Here is a 22,304-nt window from a genome sequence, read left to right on the forward strand (position 1 = left end):
GTTTAAAAGAGAGCTAACAGTCAAGAATTCTCTCCACAAATAAGATATTGTAGTTTTAAAATTCCTTCACTCTATGAAATTCTCACTGCATTTTACGATCCTCCAATAAGATAGGTTCAGGGAGTTTCACCTACGGTGCAGTTTTAGCAGCCTAATGAGTAGGGGGAATTGAAAATGACCTACTGCAAGTGATCTTAAGGATTTCTGCGTCAGTCTACGTAGGTTCATCTAGAAATACATACAGTATATGCACAGTTATGGACATTTACACTTTAAGTGGATGTGGAACACCTATTCCAATACAAAAAAATAGCCCACTGTATGATATTGGTTGAAAAAGTAACTATGGCATTTTTTTTCTGGGCAAATTGAATCATAGGCAACTGGACTTGTATTTGTCTGGGAAGACGTTTCGCCTCTTATCCAAGGGGCTTCATCAGTTCGTATGCAACAAGTCTCACTAGTCCGCACTAGCAAGACAAAAAGAACGATGACCTGGATGAATGAGAATGTCCATAGACATGTAACTATGGCATGATATCAGACTAAATCCCCCCTATTTATTTAGTGTCCTTTGTCCGGTTTCCAAACAAAAGTTGGACTCAATTTTCATCTGTTCCCCTGTAGATAGACAGTTGGCCTAACACCTGTTCATTAATCTGTCTATTCTTTAGGTCAGTTCTTAAATAGATACCTCGAGATAATGAGGCTAAAGACTGATTAGCTCAAATGCCTAAGGACTTTGTTTGACACTTGCACACAATGAATCAGTGTACCACAGATAGAAGTATTTTTCAATTGTAATTTTATATTAATTTTATACATATAAATTTTAACTGAAATGTAGTTTAAATACTGATTGCATCCTCATCTGCATTTATACAGCATGAACTGCTGCTAAAACTAAAGCACAGATGTAGCATATTTGTGGTTTTTATTTCTCTCTTTCTTTTTGAATGGATTTAGACAACAGCATAAAGATACAACTAGACACTGCCTTTAAAGCATGAGTGCACATTGACAGACATTGGCTTATGCAATCACACTCATACACACACACTCACACAAACACAAACACAGGCAGATGCATGCTGGAGCCGAGCCATTTTTTCCTCCATTTTTTCCTCTTATTTCTCAGCAGCAGTGCAGTCAGCTGCAGGTCACATGACCAGCTTGACTGGGCTCAGTGAGCATGCTCAGACCCCTCAGTGTTGTCAGGCAAAATATAAGACAGCAGTAGGAGCAGAGATCTGCAATAGATAAACACACAGGCTCACACACATATACACACACCAGCTGGCTTGCTCGCAGACACACACTACAAGCGTCGAGAGGCAGTTGCTGTAGGACTGGGGGACTGTGGCTCCGCGTTCTCCCTAATATCTTATTTTAATGGGCTTATTGTCATCTATCATTTCAGCGGAAAACAGCCACCGAGCGAGAGAGGCAGGTGTGCCCTTTAAGAGGGGGAGCAGCTGAGGCAAGGACAGCATCCAAGTCTCCATCCTCTGTGAAGGTAAGTGTGGAATCTGTGGATGGCTTGGGTGAGGGTGCAGAGAGTGGGGGGAGGGGGAAATCCGCCTGACTGCATCTGTGTTTGTGTTAAATAGTTATCAGAGGGAGGAATGAGGACAGTGATGGTGGTGGATGTAGGGGGAGTAAGAGGGGGGGTATCGGAGACGCCATTGGTATGTGAGACGACAGAGGCTGTGGGAATGGCGAGGAGTATGGGGTGGCAGGGTGTCGATGCTATAGCAGGTTTAAGGACATGGCAGGGAATATATAGGAAGAGAGAGAGGGGGCTGATGTGGAATGACCAGGGTGCCATGTTTAACTGGGTGTAGTTTATGCCTCGAATGGTGTTGTGTAAAAGGAAGGACATATATTCACAATAAGGCTGTGATCATGTTTATGTAGACGTGACAAAAATGACCGACTCTAATCTACTCCAACCCAATGAGCTTGAGCTATTAAGTGAGTGCAGCAAACAAAGAGAAAATGTATATTGTGTTTCTTTCAATTATATGGATACATAGCTTAGATGTTTTCATGTGTGACGGTTTTGTTAGACACTCTATGGTGCCAGGCTATGTTGCCATCCAGTCTCTGTTTGCCCAATTCTTAGGATGTAGTCGTGATAAATACAGTACATTCTTTGTTATGTTGGCTTCCTATGCACTAAAAATATAAATTGTAATTCTGATACCGCAGAAGGAAAGAAGTATTTCTTCATCTACAGCTCCAAGTCTTATAAAGACGACACAGTGCCTATTGTTTACATGTCAGATGCAAAACGTGATGGGCCGCCATAAAATACATAGTGTGCTGTTGCTGCCTGTGTCGTGTCAGTCTTGGTATTTTGTTATAATTTATTTCAAAATACGTGCGTCATAAAATTCATTGCTTTTTTTTAGAGCTATTTTTTCTGCTCACTTGTAAATATTCCTTTATAAGGCAAGCAATTATTATGTTAAGATTTTTTTTTTTTTTTTTTTTTACTGAACATCCCCTAGCTTCAGTGTACTCTCCTTACCTGTGATATTAGATGGATATTGTAAAGATTTCCATGTAATTATTTTTCAGACAAATCAAGAGCAATTTAATAATAATGATTTATTAATATACTGGCATTAACAGTTATTTTTGCTATACTATGCCCAGCACTGATAAGTAAATATTAATAGATTAAGTTCCTGGAAAAGAAAAACAAAACAAAACAAAGAAATGGAGACATCTTGGGTCTTGAACGTACAGCACATTTCTCCCACACGTTCTCTCCACAGTGATTAATGCCACTCTGAAAGGAGGCAGAGATGGCTGTTGCTAGGATACAGGATACATGGCAAGGTGAAGTACAGACGTTTTAAAGGAAAGAGGATGAGGGCACCGTTTACAAGGCATGGCATCACTGGAGATGTCCTCTTTGTTTCGTGTTTTCTACCATTATTGATTTTTAATTTCTGTCTTTCCAAGGTTGTGCAGTTCTATAGAGCGCAGGAAAGACAGGCAGTCAGCCAAAGCTCATCGGGTTTTCTGTTCTTGTTCCTTCCACCTGGAAATAGGCTGAAATGGTTGGCAGTATTCACAGGCCTAAACCTGTCTGAGCGAGACCTATGAACAGCAGACGCAATGGTAAGACAGCCACCATTCTATTGGTGTAATCACTACATATAACTGAGCTGAGTCATCCTTAAGTGGTTTTGTTTAAGCTAAAGAATGGAATAGAGGCAAATGAGATAAAATGACAGAAAAAAATGAATTGATGTGGCTACTAACATAAGTGTAGACTTCCCACAGAAATTGAAATACTGAATAAGCTAAATCTAAATATTAAATAAGATAGGAACTGTAGGTTTATGCAACAAGACCCATGGGCTTTAGGCCTTGCAAGAAATGACAGGAGACATGGTTATTTTTATTTTAGAAAATCTATTTTTCATTAACTCATTCCTTTTAATTGTCAGCTGAGGACTCGTTTGAAGCTTGAACTCAGAGAATATCCTGTCTTTTGGAAATAAATCATGCCTTTTTGTCTCTCCCTTTGAGATGCTATATAAAGTAGTGTTTTGAAGCCCTTGAACGGGAGGCTAAATATGGAGATGTGAGAAAGGATGTGAGATGAAAGGATGATAGAAAGAGGTTACATTTTCTCTCCACTCCACTATAATGGCCTTTTCACAATGTGTGGGCCCACAGGACATCAAAGGCCAGTGTTGGACAGACGAGGAGTCGGACGGAGAGAATGAGTCTGAACAATTCCTGTATGGCATTCAGGTACAGATGAGTCTATTAACCTGCCTGAATCTTTATGTTGGATATAGTGTTGTCAGTGTTTTGAAATATTTGTTTAAGCATAATGCTATTTAATATTAACATATTACTGTTATCACCCTTTTAATTTCTAAACAAAAATGGTCTCATTTGAAATTAAACAACTATTTGGTAACTGTCCTAAGTGTCTTAGCTGACCCTGACTTTATCACTTTAAAACACAGGATGTCTTACTGTTTGGGTAATTATCTACACTTTTTAACAGGAATAACCTTTAAAGAAAGTATAACCTTTTAGTTTTTTTTTAATGTAATTCATTCTAGCACTTAATTTAATTTTCAAATTAGACTGGAGGTGTTTATTTCACCACTAAGATGAGTGTAATTTTTAGATATTCATTAGTTGTCAGGATAAAAATATATGATTTAATCTTAGGGTGGTACGAAAGAAAAAGCCTAGGGATCATTGCAATAAAGTGCTTATCAAACCTTGTGGCAATCTGCCTGCTAGATTATGAGATATCGTTGGTACAAGTTGATATTTTAGCCTAATGGTAGCACTAAAGGAAAGGTCACCAACAGCATTATTCACTCCCTAAAAACCAATCACCCACTATTGCAACCCACAAGGGAAGAAAATCAGCTGCAGTTTTCAAACCATTTTCAGAGACAAGTGTTGATCGGTAGTTTAGAACCGATGGTGGTACTAAACAATAAATCAGGGGCCAACAAAATAATTTAGCATGATTCTTAGGGGATTATGAATATCTAGGCTAAATGTCATAGCAATTCAGCCAATACTAAATGAGATATCTTGCACTGGTTGTGCCGAACAGATGGACCAGCTGACTAACATTTCCATCTTAATGCTTCACTGCTACTGGGGCAAATATTTTAATTCATGTGAATCTGAGTATTCTATTAAAATGTAAGGCATGTGCCCAGGCTAGATCTGAACTATGAATTTTGCATACTGCCACTAGCAAATATGATATTTAACACACTAACAAAGTGCAAATCATGTTCTCGAAGAAAAGTAGTATTTCCTCCTATATCAGGTATTACAGTGCCTTTCTGGTGTTAATCATCTTATGTGAGTATCAATCACAAGCAATGCTGTCGAATTAATTTCTATGGCCGCCATTTAATGTATCATCTCATCTCGTGAAGTTCAATGCTTCACTTCCACACAAGATCTTAATCTGTTAGTCATCCTTTTTACTTCTTATCTTCCAAGTCCTGTGATTGAAATGTAAATCCAGTCTGGGACTTAAAGCTAATTTCTATGCAGTCTAGAGGACATGAAAGCAGTGCAGTGAAGATAAGGATGAAAGTGTGGGTTCTGTTCTACACATTCAGAGCTAAGGAGACGAAAGTCTGACTTCGAGTCTAGACACCAGGAACATGTGTGTTACCTATTATTAATATTAATAATTATATATCCCCCTTAAAAGTGCCCTAAGGTAACAACAGAACATATTAAATATCAGAATTTAAAACAAATTTTAAAATATATAACTTTATTGTGATGAGAAATTTGTCTTTCACTCTTTTACATCCTGATTAGATCCAGTCATTCCATTTAAAGAGACTCTCATCGCCTGCAGTCAATTTACAAAGATCTCCTGAACAAGTTTTATCATTTTTCCTTTTTATCGCACAGTAAACCATGCATGGTTTTATTGCCAGCATAAAATGTGCTTGATGTCACAACAGAGAAGATGATGACTAAATCAAATAGATTACAAACCATGCTGAATTGCACATCCTAATACCTTAAAGGAAAGATGAAATGAAATTAGAGATGACTTTAGTACATGTAATATATTTAGATACATACATCGAATTGGTTGTAACATGTGAGCACTACGTGTTGACGCTGTGAGTGCATTAAAAACATGTTAGCAAGAGAGTACTAAAAATAAAAGAAAATATTAGAAATAATTTGGTTAAATAATAGAAAATTGGGTGGTGAAAACAGATAAGCAGTTGAATTAGTTTGCTAATATAGATAGACAGCTGAAATGGATAAACATTTGAAGTGGTTAGCTGAAACAGATAAATTAGGCAGCTCAAATGGACAGTTGAAACAGTACTAAGTACTAAACTGATAGAAATAAATTAGCTAAATAAACAGAAAACAGCTTGAAATGGTTAACTAAAAGCAATGGCTAGATTTGTTAGCTAAGAGTAATGGATAAATGGTGGTATGAGTTAAAAGCTAATTAACACTAAAATACTGATAGCTAATAATGAATAAACAGAAATAGTTAGCTAAAAGTAATGAATGGCTGGGAACTTCAGCCGCTCCAAGTAGTAGGAGCACAAATTCAAACTTGGTAGCAATTTGTATGAGTGTTAGTGTTGTGTTTAGGGTGTGTTTTTTTCTATGTTAACAATTGTGATATGTTAAAATGTACTGTAATACGGATTGTGAAAACAAATAAAGAATGAATCTGAAATCTGAATCTAAATCTGTGGTGAATTCAGTGCTGCAAGTGCTTATTACAGGGGAGCTGCGCTGCCGACCTGTACCGTCACCCTCAATTGGATGCAGACATCGAGGCAGTAAAAGACATCTACACTGACAGTGCTGTCTCTGTCAGGTATGGCACAGATAAACACACTCATACTGTATGTGGGCTGTTTTTTAAAGTGTTGAAACAAACAGGACAACCAAGTGGTGGTGAGATTCAGTCTGCTGACTATTGTTAATTAGCTGCACAGAATACAAAGGCATGATTCAAAGAGATTATGTGCTAATTTTAACTCAACACTGTCTGGCAAAACAGGAAAGAAATAACCCCCATTTTTCCCCCCTAAAGGGATAATCAGTTGAAAGGGCTGTAGTGTAATGCATCCTATTACTTATAATAAATTAACTGTATCTGTTGTTGTGTCCCTGAACAGGGAATATGGAACAATTGATGACGTTGACATCGATCTTCACATTAACATCGGTTTCTTAGATGTGAGTCAGCATTCCTCTTTCTGTGCACACACTTCCTTCATCTTTGCCCATTACTATTCTAACGTTGCCATTTTGCAAAGTAACACATCATTTATAATGTATCCTGTGCTCATAATTTATTTATGTCATGAGAAATGGCCTTAATTAGGGTGCTAACTCTGTATATTTGTGTGTATGTGTGTATGTGTGTGTGTCTGAATCAGGAGGAGGTTGCGACAGCTTGGAAAGTAATCAGAACAGAGCCCATTATTCTGAGACTGCGCTTTTCTCTTTCTCAGTACCTCGATGGACCTGGTGAGTAAAGATGTCAGGGTGGATGTTGGTTTTCTGGGAGGGACTTTAGGTATTTTTGCTACTCACTGAGTGTGGGAGGTGAGTACAAAATGTGCTACACAAGAGGGAGAGTGAAAGAAAGAGTATGTGTGAACATGTGCCCTGTGTAATAATGTTAGTCATCTTTCCTCAGAGCCGTCAGTAGAGGTGTTCCAGCCCTCTAATAAAGAAGGCTTCAGTCTGGGCCTGCAGCTCAAAAAGTAAGCAATGTGTGAGACATTTTGCAAAAGCATAGCAGCATCACAAATGGAAATCACACTATCTTTTTTACTTTAAAAAAAATTATCAGTGGGTTTAGAAAATAGATGCCTTGGCATAAGTATTAATTGTAATCTTCAGTCTCTGTAATCTTTTGGCTCCACACAAACAAAAGAAAGTGTGCTAATGAGAAACAGAAACTGATTTGAAAAGTAATTCACCCTCAGCCAGGTTTACTCACATTTCTTCCCTCTTGACTGTTTTGTAACATGGTAGGATCCTGAGCACGTTCACCTCACAGCAGTGGAAGCACCTCAGTAATGAGTTCCTCAAGGCCCAGCAGGAGAAGAGGCACAGCTGGTTCAAAGCTGGAGGAACCATCAAGAAGTTCCGTGCCGGGCTCAGCATCTTCTCCCCCATACCCAAGTAGGTTTCTCTCTCTCACTCTGTGTCTGTTTCAAGCCATCCACTCCATCGTTGCTGTGTGAGGAGGAATGTGCAGCAGTTTAGGTTCATAGTTAATACTATACTCTAGAACAGGAGTCTTCAACATTTTTCAGGCCAAGGGGAGATGAAGCAGGGACCCCTTACTTCAAATAATTATAAAATTGTTTATTATATTAAACTGGTCCTAGTACCATGTATAAACATACAGTGGATTCAATACTGAGCTATTCACAGGTTCATGTATTCATGTTTTTATTTTAAAGGTAAAGTGAGTAGGATGGCCATGCCACTGCCATTTATAAACATACCTTGTTATATCAACAATGTCTGTCAATTGCATGATAACCATGCATACAAGCTATTGAAATTGACTTTTTTTTATTGTAAGCATATGTGGAAACAAAAAATATACAAAATTGTATAATCAACCGAAGATTTCATGACCCTCTGTGGACCGCTGTTGAAGACCTCTGCTCTAGAATAAATGTATCAAAAAGCAACTGCCCATGTATCTATATTCTACAGTCGTAGAGATGCAAGATATGACCATTTTTGGCAATATCTGATAAACTGATAGAGACCATCATATAAATATCGCTGTCTATAGTTGGAATTCATGCTTTATTTAGACACAGATGTTCAAAAAGCACTGTTTTGTTATTAGTGGCCCTGATTTAGTGCAAGAGCAATACACATTAATTTACCTCAAGTACTGTACTGCATAAAGCAGACCAGTATGTTCATACGTTGTATCCACAGTAGCATAGCTTTCTTCACATAGGATATAACAGAGGGGCTATTAAACTTATTTTAATATACAAACGGTTGCCTAGGGTTTCACAGATTACTGTGCACCGATAAATCTTTGTCACAAAGTCTGTACCCGTTCGTTTTGCTCTGGAAACATATTTACTGTGAAATATCCTGTTTCATGGGGACTAATATCTACAGCTTGTCTTTTATTGTTATTTATATATACATATATATATTTTTTTTTTAATTATTATTATATATTTATCACTCACTGTGTCTTTCTTTGACATCATTTTATGATATCTGATTTTTAAAGGTGCTGTATACAGCAAATAGATTTTACTCACTTGCAAACGAGTTATTTTTCCAAGACTTCCAAGAGTTTTCTGAGCGATCAGGCAAAATGTCATCCATCTGGTCAACAAACTGCGAGCTGTAAAAATAGTGATGGAAACACCTTATGAAGGTTTTTCTGCAAAAGGTGAACTGTAGCAGAGATAACAAGCAGAAGAAAGGAAGTTCTGACACAGCACAGTACAGATTGACATAAATTCAAAATCGGACACACTCAACCATTTTCCCCGAGAGAAAAGTGCTCTTCTCGGCCTCTGTCTTGCTCTAGGATGCTTTGACAGTTATGGGTGCACAGGGACTGGATCTCAGCCCACTCGATGGAGGTCAGCTTCACTAACTACTAGGCTGTCTTGACATCCTCATGACATGACAGGAGTCTCGTGTCAAGAGAAATGGACCTGGATAATGTCATGAGAGTGATGGTGGAAATGAACACTAGTTCTTTTATTGTAACAGTTAGTGGCTGGAGCTTCTGTCTAAACAGGTTTCCCTTGTCTGAGCGAGTATAATACTGTAAGTGTGGTGAGTGGAGTCACTATGAAATGACCAGTACCAAAGTACTTAGCAGGTGAAGAAATGGCGATGTCAGGTTGTCACCATACAAGATAATAGACAAAGAGATGTAAAAAAAAACTCGTTTTGCTTTGAAGCCAAACAGTCCACTGCATTTGTTTGTTTTTTTGAAAAAGATATTAATAGCAAAATCATTAGCATTTCCCTACTATTAGAGAAATGATTGATAAAGTGATGCGCATGTTTTGTGTCTACTCTTTTCCAGGTCTCCGAGTTTCCCTTTGATCCAAGACACAGTTTTGAAAGGGAAGCTGAGTGTGCCTGAGCTGAGAGTGACCCGCCTGATGAACCGTTCCATCTCATGTACCATGAAGAATCCTAAAGGGGAGCTGTTCAGCTATCCCCCAAACAGCCAGGTCAGTGCCTGTCAGAACAAGTCAGCAGGCCTAACTCTACACAGATACCTTCAAGTTTAACTTTGTTGTCTTTGTGTACCTCACCCACAAGTCTGCACAATCTTGGGGGTGGGGGAGTTGCATGCTATGTTCTTTTTGTTTGTTTGTTTTTTGTCTTTTTTGTAGGCACTGTATGTTGTCCTTTTCTGTTATAATCCACTGTGATCCACTCTGACCTTCTTCTCCGTCACCTGCCACCTGCTCTGTTCCCACCTAAGCCTTTCCCTACCCCTACCGTTACATGGCTGCTGCGCCGTTTCCCATAATGCTTTGTCTTCACTTGACTCATCAGACTGTGGCTGTCCCGGCGGCCAGGGCCCCAGCGCAGATTACCACGAGGCAGCTGATTGAATTGTTTTTCTCATCCCAGGCGGGCGGCCACTGCAAGAACATCCCTACCTTGGAGTATGGCTTCTTAGTGCAGGTTAGACCTTAAGGAGATAAGAGTTCACTAATCAAGAGGAACCTTTATACTCTATCCTTTGAGAGTCCTCTATATACTGTTCACACATGATAGACATTTTAAACCAATTACATTTTCACTGGGATTGGCTGAGGAGAAACTCTGTTGAGCATTCATAGAGCAATAAAACCCAGTACAGCACATAAAAATAGTATGTACTATACTTCATTGTGTTGTGACAAGGACTTCGTAGTGGGTTAAACCAGACATAACTGCAATGCACAATTGTAATTTGTGACAATTCTTCTGCCAAACCAGTGTGTATTCCTTTATATGGCAGTGCTGGAGGTGGGAGTGATAACTGGGAACACCATTGTGCTTTTTTCCGAACAGATAATGAAGTACTCAGAACAGAGGATCCCCACGCTCAACGAGTATTGCGTGGTCTGTGACGAACAGCATGTCTTTCAAAATGGATCCATGCTGAAGGTAACACAGACTAGAGAGCGTTTATAGAGTATCGATTTATAACCTATGTATTTCCCCATTGGTTAAAAAAAATAAAAAAACATCATGAACATCACAAACTGGATGTTTTCTCTTTGTATTAGTGACATAATCCTGTTAACAAGACTGCATGTGTCAGTACATGTGTGGGTGGGTTTACTTCAGGTCATTGTGTAGGTATGTACTTCACATTCAAATGAGTGTTATTTCATTTTTGTGTGTGTGTTTATGTAGCCTGCAGTGTGCACCAGGGAGCTGTGTGTGTTCTCCTTTTACACCCTGGGCGTGATGTCTGGAGCTGCAGAGGAAGTGGCCACTGGTGCAGAGGTGACAGCAAGATAGACCATATGACAAAACTCAGAGTATTAGAGTATTAGCGGTATTGCAGTTATCTACTCTTATCTTCAAAAAATGTAGATTAGAAAATGTTCACATGTATCCCTGTCTTACCAGGTGGTGGACCTACTCGTGGCTATGTGTCGAGCCGCTCTCGAGTCTCCCCGTAAGAGCATCATCTTTGAACCCTACCCATCAGTCGTTGACCCCAATGACCCCAAGACACTGGCCTTCAACCCAAAGGTCAGTATCCTCACTATTGGAATCATGCTTACTAACTGCATGCATTTCATTCAAATTTGCATTTTTGTTTCCAAACATAACGGCTATCATATTAAAACCATTACTGCTGTAGCTATTAATAAGCTGAATGCATGAGATTATATGACAGTGATACCTGATATTGTTTTTTTCTGTAAAATGGATAGGTGATCGAAAATATTTTTGCTTAACCTCTACAAGTGATTTTAGATATCTGTATGTTGTTCCCTCTCTCATTGCATACCAATGGATGTCTGGCTCAACCAATGAACACAGAAGAAGAATTATGAGAGACTGCAGAAAGCACTGGATAGCGTCATGTCCATTCGGGAAATGACCCAGGTACAAGGAGGAAGTGGGCGGGACAAAAGGGAGGGGCCACAGCAGATGAATCAAAGCTAATTGTAAATATTTGTGGACAATACAATTTTAAAGTTTTCAATTTATGCGAGACATTCATTCTATGTCCACCATAGGCCTGAAAGTGTTGGTTACACAATCTTGTATTAAGTGGTGTTGAGCAGCATACTGTAGACGGATGCTTTGCCTATCATAGTGACAGATATAGCTCATTAATTTTATTTCATCTGTGCCACTTTTCCCCAGACTGCATCTGTACTATGTATCAATCACATTTCTGCTTTGTGTGGATGTTCCAGGGCTCATATCTGGAGATCAAGAAACAGATGGACAAATTGGATCCTTTGGCCCATCCCCTGCTACAGTGGTGAGTGGACCTAAAAATGTCTTTTCTCTACTTTGCACATTTTCAAGCTTTGATTGTGGTTCAGAAAATAATTTACAGAATCAGTGGAGAGCATGTCAGATCCACCACATTAGTTAAACGGTCATGCACTACACTATAATGCCAATGGGTTCATTTCAACAGACATTTTGATATGGCACAGCCAGAAAAGCATGGGTATAAATAATAAAATCAGAGATGACTAAATTCAATTTAGCTGCTTCACTTTAAGTGTTCGCTGTTTTGCCTCTCTGTCGTGCTGTCATAGCTTACTGGGACACTTCATAATAACCAGCAGTTATGTTCTTAGAAACGTGCTTTTGAGGGTTGGAGCAAAGTGGCCACCACTTTGAATTGTCTTACACTTACTATTTGACCTCCTTTCCTTCTCTCTGCAGGATTATTTCCAGTAACAGGTCTCATATCGTCAAGCTGCCTCTCAGTAGGGTAGGACACCAGAACGACACCCTCTCAAGTTTTCTTTATTAAAGTAGATGTTTCCTGCTACATTATGTAGTTTGACGCCTCATGCTCACTTTTTCTATCTTTCTGTTTGTCTGTCTCTCGTTCTCACCTGTCCCTTATGACCTCATTGTGATAGCAACTGAAATTCATGCACACCTCCCACCAGTTCCTGCTGCTCAGCAGTCCCCCAGCCAAGGAGGCTCGTTTTCGCACTGCCAAGAAGCTATACGGCAGCACCTTCGCCTTCCAGTGAGTCCTCTTTGCCATTGGCTTTTGCAGCTCCCATACAATCAACACTGTGTATTTCCGTTGTGCGGTTACTTCGGATCTTGTAAAGTAAAATTATTCTGACTTAAAATATCACAAATTAATTTGTAGTTGGTATGTTGTTAAGCTTGTGGCTGTAGGGCAAATATAATGTGAGAAAGCACATACTGTACTGTAAATAACCAAAGTCATATCAAGCATGCTCTCTAAAATGCATGAATAATTTAGCATTACAGCAGTAAACACATGAGCATGTCTCCGTGTAACACCTGGTCATTATGTTGCCGATGGAGGGGCCATTCTAGCAGATTTTCATGGAACCACAACAAACAACAGCACAGAGCAGTGGCCATTCTCTTGGACAGAGAAACCACCTTGCTAAGCCAGCACATGGAGCCAGCAATATCTGTGAGAAAGAGATTTGTACTGTAGCAGATGGGGCTCTGCTGAATATTTTAGACACACACGGCCCATCTGGGCACTTGCAGGGTACAACTCTCTCATGAGCAGTTTTAACAGTCTCTCTTTGTGCTGATTAATACCACAAAATGAATAATTCTCAGCAGAAAATACAAAAATGTAAGTCAGCTTGGCTGCCATCATTTTGTATGGATATAAATAGAAACATATATAAAATATAAATACATGTTCGAAGTCAAATTAATAACAGTCTGGAAGATTTAAAAGAGAATCCTTAAACAGCTGATTGAGAAATTAAGAACCTCTCCCTGTTTACTTGTTAGACTGTGGGAAGAAGAGTCTCATGCTGCTTTGAGTGTAGTTAAAAATAACAGCACCGGTGACACTGCTGTGACCTATTTTATTATAAGACAGTTGAGATACCTGCACTGGGAGAACGACAGCAGTGATGGGTTGTCATCTTTCATCTTTACCTTAATACTTTTAATACTTTTTTCTAAATATTAAAATATATAAATTTGGAAGAAAATAATGATACAACAGAATATCTCAAAATGTCCCTGCACAAATGGTATAAATAGATGAGTAACAGTACGGTACTTCCTTTGAGGGTGAGTTAAAATTTTGATTGCGATGAATTTTGATCAGTAGGCTTTAGGAGATAATTGGGTAACACTTTATAATGAGTACACACTATTAAGCATTAGTTAAGCATTAATAAATATTGAATTCATCATTTATAACACATGAATACTCATTAGTATGTAGTTAGTAAACATAGTTATAAATGTTTTACTCATCATTGATAAGCACAGTAGTTATGGATTAGTAAACACTGAATTCATCATTTATAAAGCATGTTTCTGACGTAAATACTCATTAGTAAGTGGTTTACAATCACAGTTGTAAATGTTTTACTCTTCATTAATAAGCTCATCTATATAAATGATGGATTCAGCATTTCCAAGCGCTCTTACGCGTTCAGTATGAATGGTTAGTGAGTGTTAGTAAATGATTTATAAAAACTCACAAATTTCATTTCCAATGGATGACTTATAAACAGTTATTAATGCAGGATTCATGAATTCAGGCAGTTACAAAGCACTTACTACTTGTTAATTAAGTATTTTGTGTGAGCTCATCTAAAGTGGGCACTATCTATGCCTTATAGAGCATTTACAAATGAGATATTAAGGCTGCAATGCCTCAAGACTCATAAAAGTCTTGGTTATCTTAACAGACCAAGGAGAGACACAACACAAAGGGATAGTTCATATTGCATTGTATTATTGCAACTTCCCAACATATTGTAACTGTTCTGTTGATGTAAAACAAGGGTAAGCATGGCAGAATAAAAACGCCAACAGTGGATCACAGAAGTTTAAGTTCAGCAAATAATTCTTTGAAAAAAAATCCTTCTGTAGCCTATTTAATTTGTTTTTTTCTGTATCAAAAAATTAAGTCAGTTCCTTATATTTGCTGGGGGCAGCTCTCTGCGGTTGGAGCAGTGTTCCGGTCCATCCCAACACGCTTGAAAGCAGCAAACCAAACGGCCAGAGAATTTTCTTGTACCGGGAAACGGCCTGATCCAGATTTTGGACTGCAATTTAGAGAACAAAAAAGGAAAATTAGCAACAGTTTAAAAAATAAAGAAAAGAGGGGGGAAAAAAAAGGATATTTAACTTAAGTCACACACATACACACACTACACACACACACACACACACACAGTCACACATTGGCTTGTAAAATCAGAACAGACATAATAACCTTGATTTTCAGCTATGATTATCCTTTACAGCAGGCACATTCTGACAGATGAGAGTCAGTTATTGTCCCCCCTCTATTAAATATGAAAGGAGGCTGCTCTGATGATACAAGTCAGCAGTCCTGAAATGTGTGTGTTACATGTCGCGGTAGTACGTCAGGGAGCGAGAGCTAAAGCCTTCAGCTGCAGACAAGCTAACGTTAGCTATCATCCATGGACCATGTGTGGCAGCAAACAAAACGAACACATACTCACCACTAGTGCCGCTGACGACCGCCGACTTCGATATCCATCTCCACACCGGCTTTCTTCTGGGCCCGCGTTCCGCCGGACTCGTCGATTCCTGGGCAGAGTTCTCCGTCTCCAACTCTCCATTCATCTTAGCTGCTGCACCAGGCTGCACCGGCTGCAGTGTTGCCGCCTCCCCAGCGTCGTCCAGGCGTTGTGACGTTTGATGACGTGTAAGGCTCGTCGACGTACACGTCCAGCGGCCGCCGGTGCGCGTGCAACCAAAAACAGGGGGCAAAAGACTGCTTCGGGGTCATGGATGTATGTTCGGAACTTTATACAGTCTATGGTTCGGAGTGAACTGATATCAGTGTAGATGCCGTATTGTTTGTAGGCTGAAGCCGATATCCGAGTACTCGCTCGGCTTGGGCGGTACCCGGGTGCCATTTCACTACTGGGAACCCCCCCATGGGGGGCGGATAGCAGAACACTATAGCTAGCATTAGCATGTTACCAAGTCACAACACGACCTGTTCCATCTGCCCGTGTGTGCGCGAGAGGGAGAGAGCAGGGAGAGAGTCGCGGCCGCCACAGACTCGTTTATAAATACAAATGGTAAACGCTGGATGCGCTGGTTGATCAGTTTTATTTTTACCAGACTCTTATAATATTCCCAAGTTGCAATAAATACAATGCAATATGAACCATATCGTGTTGTGTCTCTCCTTGTGAATCTTAATATCTCATTTGTAAATGCTCTATAAGGCATAGATAGTGCCCACTTTAGATGAGCTCACACAAAATACTTAATTAACGAGTAGTAGAGGTGCTTTTGTAAACTGCCTGAATTCATGAATTCCTGCATTAATAACTGTTTATAAGTCATCCATTGGAAATGAAATTTGTGAGTTTTTATAAAACATTTACTAACACTCACTAACCATTCATACTGAACGCGTAAGAGCGCTTGGGAATGCTGAATCCATCATTTATATAGATGAGCTTATTAATGAAGAGTAAAACATTTACAACTGTGATTGTAAACCACTTACTAATGAGTATTTACGTCAGAAACATGCTTTATAAATGATGAATTCAGTGTTTACTAATCCATAACTACTGTGCTTATCAATGATGAGTAAAACATTTATAACTATGTTTACTAACTACATACTAATGAGTATTCATGTGTTATAAATGATGAATTCAATATTTATTAATGCTTAACTAATGCTTAATAGTGTGTACTCATTATAAAGTGTTACCGATAATTGCTGAAAAAATTGACAGCATTTTTGGTAGATATTGTACACAAAATAGTTTATAGACTGTATGTACAAATTATAGGATTTTACATTGGCTATCCCTTTTTCTCCTTTCATTCATTTTTTCCAGTGTTCTTAAAGAACAATGGATCTGGGTATTGCACATCAGTGGTTGCACATTGGGATCCACGCGTCACATAGCACTTTATTTTATCTCTTCTTTCTTATCTCCTCCTCTCTCTACACTTGCTCTAGTGGTTCCCATATAGAGAACTGGCACTCTGTTCTGAGAAATGGACTAGTCAATGCCTCTTATACCAAACTGCAGGTACGTAACCCTGACAGTTGGCTGGAATTTACGATGCATCTCCTCTCGGACAGTAAACCTGCTCTTGGGTAGAGCAGGCTCGCTGTCCGGCTGATTCATTTTTGCAGTTAATGGATGCCAGCTTCCCTTTCATCAGCTTTGCAATTGGCATTTTAGCGAGCAGGGCACACTGGGAGATTTTCCTGGCCAATGTCTGGCTGCTTTTTTGACTCCTTCGCCGACAGCAGCGGACAGCACGTCTCTTCCTGTTGTGGGACAAAAGGAGCAGACTGTGGTGTCAGCTGTAATACCAGGAGGCTGCCTGTGTGCCCTGTAGGGGTTAACCACCTAGAGCATTGAGTAGGCTAGGTCTGAAGGTGACGGATGCAAAGGACAAGCTACATGATAGTGAGTACATACTTCCTGTGGGTGAACAAGGAAGGCTTTCATAAAAGGTCAGTAACTGGCACCGCTCATTATCTATTCAGACTTAAGTCCAACAGTAGCCTCAGATCATTAAACAGCTTATTTAAAGATTTGAATTAGTTGATACCAGGTGACTGCAGGGATGTCACGGTACCAGGAATTTGGTATTTAGTAACAATACCAATGAAATTCCATGATTCTTGATACTACAGCCAAAGACAGGGAACACCGTAAGCTGGTGCACACACAATATAACACTTGCATGTGTGTGTGTGTGTGTGTGTGTGTGTGTGTACAACATACACTCAAGCAACAGTATGAGCATTAAGGTGACGGACCCACCTGTGGTTATGTTCTGACAGACTGAACAGTAATGATAGTAACCCACTCGTGCTGTGAGCACAAGGCCCATGTAAGCTTAGCCTTCGTGAGCATTGTGTGTGGGTTGGAGTGCTGCTACAACAGCTGTCACAGTTCACAAATTACAATTGTAACATTTCAGGACATGAACATTTTGAGGACCCAGTGTTAATATGAAGTTGACAACTGAAACTCACCCATCCTTAATTCTGAGATGCGTCATCGTTGATTTACTTGTCTTTGATTGATCAGTCAAATAATACTGCTGTGTTTTTTTTCCCACAAGTCCTGGTGGACCTGTTGCTGCACCTACACTTGCCACTGTCATCCACATGTTATCGTGCTACGCCTGCCTTCCTCTTTTTTTCGGACTAGAGCCATTGTAGAGTTGTTATAATGCCCTAGTCTGCCCTGGAATAAATAGATCTCCAGTGCTTATGACACCTATGGTACCTTTGATACCTTATCACATTTTTGGAATTTTGGATTTGTCTTGGTATTGAAGAATCAGTTTTCTTGAAATCTCTATATGGGAAAAATTGACTTAATCAGGACCATAAAGATGATTTCAGTGCAGAGGCATAGAAACCATACCTTACTTCACAATGTGCCCTTGTTTTACTCCAGTCTGCATACATCTGCATCTTTATGTTGTTCTGCCAAGGTTGCTGTTGCACTTTGTGACCCAGGTCTGTAAAAGATAATAAATAATAAAGTAAGGAAAGAAGAAGTCAGCGCTTCAGAGCACAGAACTGTCTCATTTGCACAATATGGCTGATAATGACTGCTTGGAGACACACCATAAGTCCTGAAAAGAGATTAAACACAATTAAATCTGAAATCTCAAGGATCTATGAAACTTTCACGACGGCCATGATTGCTCTATCATGCTGATGTGTTTCATTTATGCCTTCTTTGTTGTCCAACTTTTTGAACTTTCCTTCTTTGATCTTGCCTCAGTGCTTGTCTGCCTCCTGTCTGTTTCACCTTGAGCATTGACACCGCCTCCCCCCACCTCTGTCATTGTGTTTCACAGGAGGAAGGGGGGTTGACTCTGCCTCCAGGTCCAGCCATCACACAAAATCTCTCGTCTATTGTTTCTTTTTGATTTCTACCAGATGTGCCATGTCCTCCATGTCCACAACCTCCATCTTCCTCCCATTCTATTCACATCAATTCGCTCTTTGTTCTTCTCTCTTGTTTCTCCTCTGGTGTCACTTTGGCTTTACCTGTGGTCCCTCAGTCATCTTCATTATGGACATCCTTGTGTGAAGGTTCATTATCATCATTGTCGGTCATCCCCATACCATCTTGCATCTTCAAAGCAGGATTTGTGGTCTCATTTTTCTTTATTTGAACTTTTCTTGAAAAGCTGAAAACATTACTTACAAATTTTACTCACAAAATCCAAGAGTATGAAATGATCTCCTCTGGACTGCATTATGTTGTGAAGAGAGATTATGGTGTCAACGTCTTTCTTCGTCTCTTTGCTGTCCACCATCTTTAAATTTTTATGTGTGTATGGCTGCGTGTGTGTATTCTGTATGCTTTGTTGCTGGGGTTTGCTATGAACTGTCGCTGAACAACACACAACACACTATTGTATACAGATGCTGTATATTCCTATGACTTGACTGTAAGTATAGTATTTATTGCACTGTGTGAGAATACACACAGGTGTGTGTGTGTGTGTGTGTGCATGTGAGGCTGTCCTGTGCAACTGCTCAGTGACCCTTCCTTCTTGCTCTTTTTAAACCCAAGCTGCATGGGGCAGCATATGGAAAGGGCATTTATCTGAGCCCCATCTCCAGCATATCTTTTGGATACTCAGGTAGGAACGGCTCATTCTTCACAACTCAGACCCCACCGGCTCACCCTCCTATTTTTTCCACCATGTTGGTTGACGTGACTCTGTGTGTTCTCTGTGTGTGACATGGCCTGATTATCATCCTGGGACACTTCATTTTCACATGTGGGAGCTGTCCATGCAATCCTGTTGTGCTGCACTGTGTTGTGTATCCATTTTGGGTGCCAGGCCTTGGGCCTTTAAGCTTGTGTGCCTCCTACCATACCATACTTTACGTTGTGGCTGCATAAAATGGAGCTGTCAGTGGATTTGTGTGTGTTACTTTGTACTTGGGTGGCTTTTTGTACAGCTTCCTTTATGTTGGATGGAGTTGTACAATCACTTTCCTTGCTTTTTTGTGTTTTTCTGCTGAGACACAATTTCAGAGATTAGATTTCAGGTCCCACAGTGGTAGACTGCTGATGGTTATGTGGACAGCAGGTCATCAGGTTACCAAGCACCTAAAGCCAGTCCTCTCCTAACTTTAATGATATGAGATTATTGAATCTAAGCTTAAAAAATATGACATTGTTTGGCATTACATTCACCTGGTACACATTTAGCACTAATAGGACTTTTGAACGAGCACGGTCTAAACTTTTTGATGACAAGAGCTGTACTTGCTATATCCCCTTTTGTTAATATTAAATTAAGAATTTACTTTTTCATGTAAAAATGTTCAGCAGCATTTTGGGCCAGTAACCTTCATATGAAGGTTAGCACCGTGGGTAATAATTTATCTGAGTTCACGACCACTAGAGGAAGGTTTTTCACAGCTTGAATGACTTGAGGTAAGGTCGTTCTGACTGAGGGCTGTTTGCTCTCTCTGTGCTGCTTCTTGCAGGAATGGGGAAAGGACAGCACCGCATGCCCACCAAAGATGAACTGGTGCAGCGTTACAACCGCATGAACACCATACCACAGGTGAGAGGACATGACTTACTACATTCTCACATATATAGCTAGATTGCAGTTGTTTCGTTGGTGGAACTTGTTGTCCTGACTGTTGTCTGTTTTTTCATAGAGCCGTCCAATACAATCAAGGTTCCTTCAGAGTCGAAATCTGAACTGTATTGCTCTGTGTGAAGGTAATAACATACAGGAGGCATGATATGTATTAAACCTGAGATACAGTATTCACAAAGTGCACATTTACATTACATTAACTAATTATATTAATTATTTAATACATATTTTTAGTGAATACAGTCTTTCTTTGAGCACATTTGAAAATCATTTACAGGTGAAAATGGCATGACATTAAATTATTAAAATCTAAATAAAATTAGATAATAGTGAAAAGAAAAAAATTGCAATTATCATGATATTATCATAGTCATCATAACAAGGGGGAATTGTTAAAAATAAACTGAAGAAATAAATTGCATCACTTACTTATTTGGGTTTAATATGCAACAGTATTATATAATACAAAAGTGAAATTACTACTACAACCAATAGAAATAATAATGATAAAAAATAATGAAATAATAATAATAAACTACTTCCTTTTGTCTCTCTCTTTTAAACAGTCATCACCTCTAAGGATCTACAGAAACATGGTAACATCTGGGTGTGTCCTGTGTCTGACCATGTCTGTACTCGCTTCTTTTTTGTGTAAGTACCCCCAAACACTTCAAACACTCCTCGATCATTTTCACAGAATGAATTCCTAATTACTAAAAGAATTGGCACAGCAAAAAGGCAGCAAATATCAAAACCATCAACACTTACTGTAATATGCATAGTCATTACTCATGATGCTTATTGTTACCTGCTCAGCTGCACACAGCGATTTAATAGTATCATGATACATGATGCTTTCGTCCCCCATCTCTTATCATCAGCATCATTTTAAACTGGTAGTGAATGAATTGTGTTCATGGTTGAGTGGTGCTACCTCTCAGGTTAAAGACTGTTTGAAACAGTGTTTTGAGCCCAGCAGGTACAAAAAAATGTCTTCCACACTTGCTGCTGATGTTCGGACTCTCTGAGTCCAAGCTTTCACCAGATGGCAAAGTCTATTAACGTGTCCACCGCTGTCTAATGAGTTGGAAATCAGATTTGAGATGCCCTGCAATCAAATTTAAATTACGGCTAAATATAATTCAGTTCTGGACTTGTGCTCTCTGTATGGTTGGATTTTTCAGCATGAAGAAATGGTTAATATGGTTACAATGAAAACATGAAGATTTATGATATCAGACCAAACATCACTCCTCGTAAAATCTCTGCGGTGATAGGAGTAACTCACTGAAGCTCAGTTGTCATGGAAACCTTGAACGGTATTATACCTTGTCCACAAGATAAGAGTGTATTTATTTATTTTGGCATATTATATCACCAAATAGTACAGAAAAAAACACAATAGAAGAATAAATCATCTTTCACAGACTGCTTCCACATGCTGAATGATAAGTAACTAAACTCAGTGTATCTATGTATGTGTGCAGGTATGAGGATGGCCAAGTAGGAGATGCCAACATCAACACCCAGGAGCCTAAGGTCCAGAAGGAGATCATGCGTGTGATTGGGACCCAGATCTACTCCAGCTAATGGCGGTTCAGTGGCGACGCCGGGATCAATGCATCTCTTTGGCAGAGGCACACAGGCAGGCAGACAGATAGAGCAAATGTTTGGGCGAGCTGACCTCAGTCCTCATACTGAAGGCTGAGGGCTGAGCTCTCGCGCACATTATTTCAAGACTCGTTTTGTTCTGGTCCCCCCACCTCCCCCTCTCTCTTTGTTCCCTCTGTCTGAATGGTTACACATAACATGTTCATTTAACCCTCAGTTAGGTTTAGTCTGGTCAAATTCAGTGTGCTTTTCTCAGCTCATGACATTTACAACAGAACTGAAAAAAAGGAGGTAGTCACTAATATGGCTCTCCACACCTATACACACAC

At 39.5% G+C, this 22,304-nt stretch overlaps 1 protein-coding gene across 12 annotated transcripts; it reads left to right on the plus strand.

Annotated features, from left to right (window-relative positions):
* Window positions 1-1,187: 1,187 nt before the first annotated feature.
* On the plus strand, window positions 1,188-22,304 carry LOC146989889 (protein mono-ADP-ribosyltransferase PARP6). Of its 12 annotated transcripts, none has more exons than XM_085765397.1 (23): window positions 1,188-1,516; window positions 2,974-3,132; window positions 3,697-3,774; window positions 6,261-6,376; window positions 6,681-6,741; window positions 6,945-7,035; window positions 7,208-7,274; window positions 7,549-7,698; window positions 9,605-9,755; window positions 10,165-10,218; window positions 10,591-10,686; window positions 10,939-11,031; window positions 11,158-11,283; window positions 11,581-11,643; window positions 11,961-12,028; window positions 12,445-12,493; window positions 12,648-12,760; window positions 16,715-16,787; window positions 19,314-19,383; window positions 20,243-20,322; window positions 20,423-20,486; window positions 20,931-21,015; window positions 21,852-22,304. In XM_085765397.1, the coding sequence occupies exons 2-23, from the start codon at window positions 3,130-3,132 to the stop codon at window positions 21,952-21,954; spliced, it is 1,854 nt and encodes a 617-aa protein (XP_085621523.1). In that variant the 5' UTR covers window positions 1,188-1,516; window positions 2,974-3,129; the 3' UTR covers window positions 21,955-22,304. The 12 variants fall into 12 exon arrangements, 11 of the variants coding, with proteins under 11 accessions (XP_085621523.1, XP_085621514.1, XP_085621481.1 ...); XM_085765388.1 differs by having other exon boundaries at window positions 1,190-1,516; window positions 11,578-11,643; window positions 21,852-22,303; XM_085765355.1 differs by having other exon boundaries at window positions 1,191-1,516; window positions 10,087-10,218; window positions 21,852-22,302.

Source organism: Trachurus japonicus, chromosome 3, assembly GCF_045865225.1.
Source record: "Trachurus japonicus isolate A0001 chromosome 3, Traja_1.0".
Lineage (NCBI taxonomy): Eukaryota > Metazoa > Chordata > Actinopteri > Carangiformes > Carangidae > Trachurus > Trachurus japonicus.

What these genes read in the sequence shown, in the direction of transcription:
- LOC146989889 (XM_085765333.1), top strand. Translation starts at nt 3,667, where the DNA reads ATGGCCTTTTCACAATGTGTGGGCCCACAGGACATCAAAGGCCAGTGT. An exon ending in GACAGTGCTGTCTCTGTCAG is followed by an intron (nt 6,377 to 6,680) that starts GTATGGCACAGA and finishes GTCCCTGAACAG; the next exon opens with GGAATATGGAACAATTGATG. An exon ending in GCCCATCCCCTGCTACAGTG is followed by an intron (nt 12,029 to 12,444) that starts GTGAGTGGACCT and finishes TTCTCTCTGCAG; the next exon opens with GATTATTTCCAGTAACAGGT.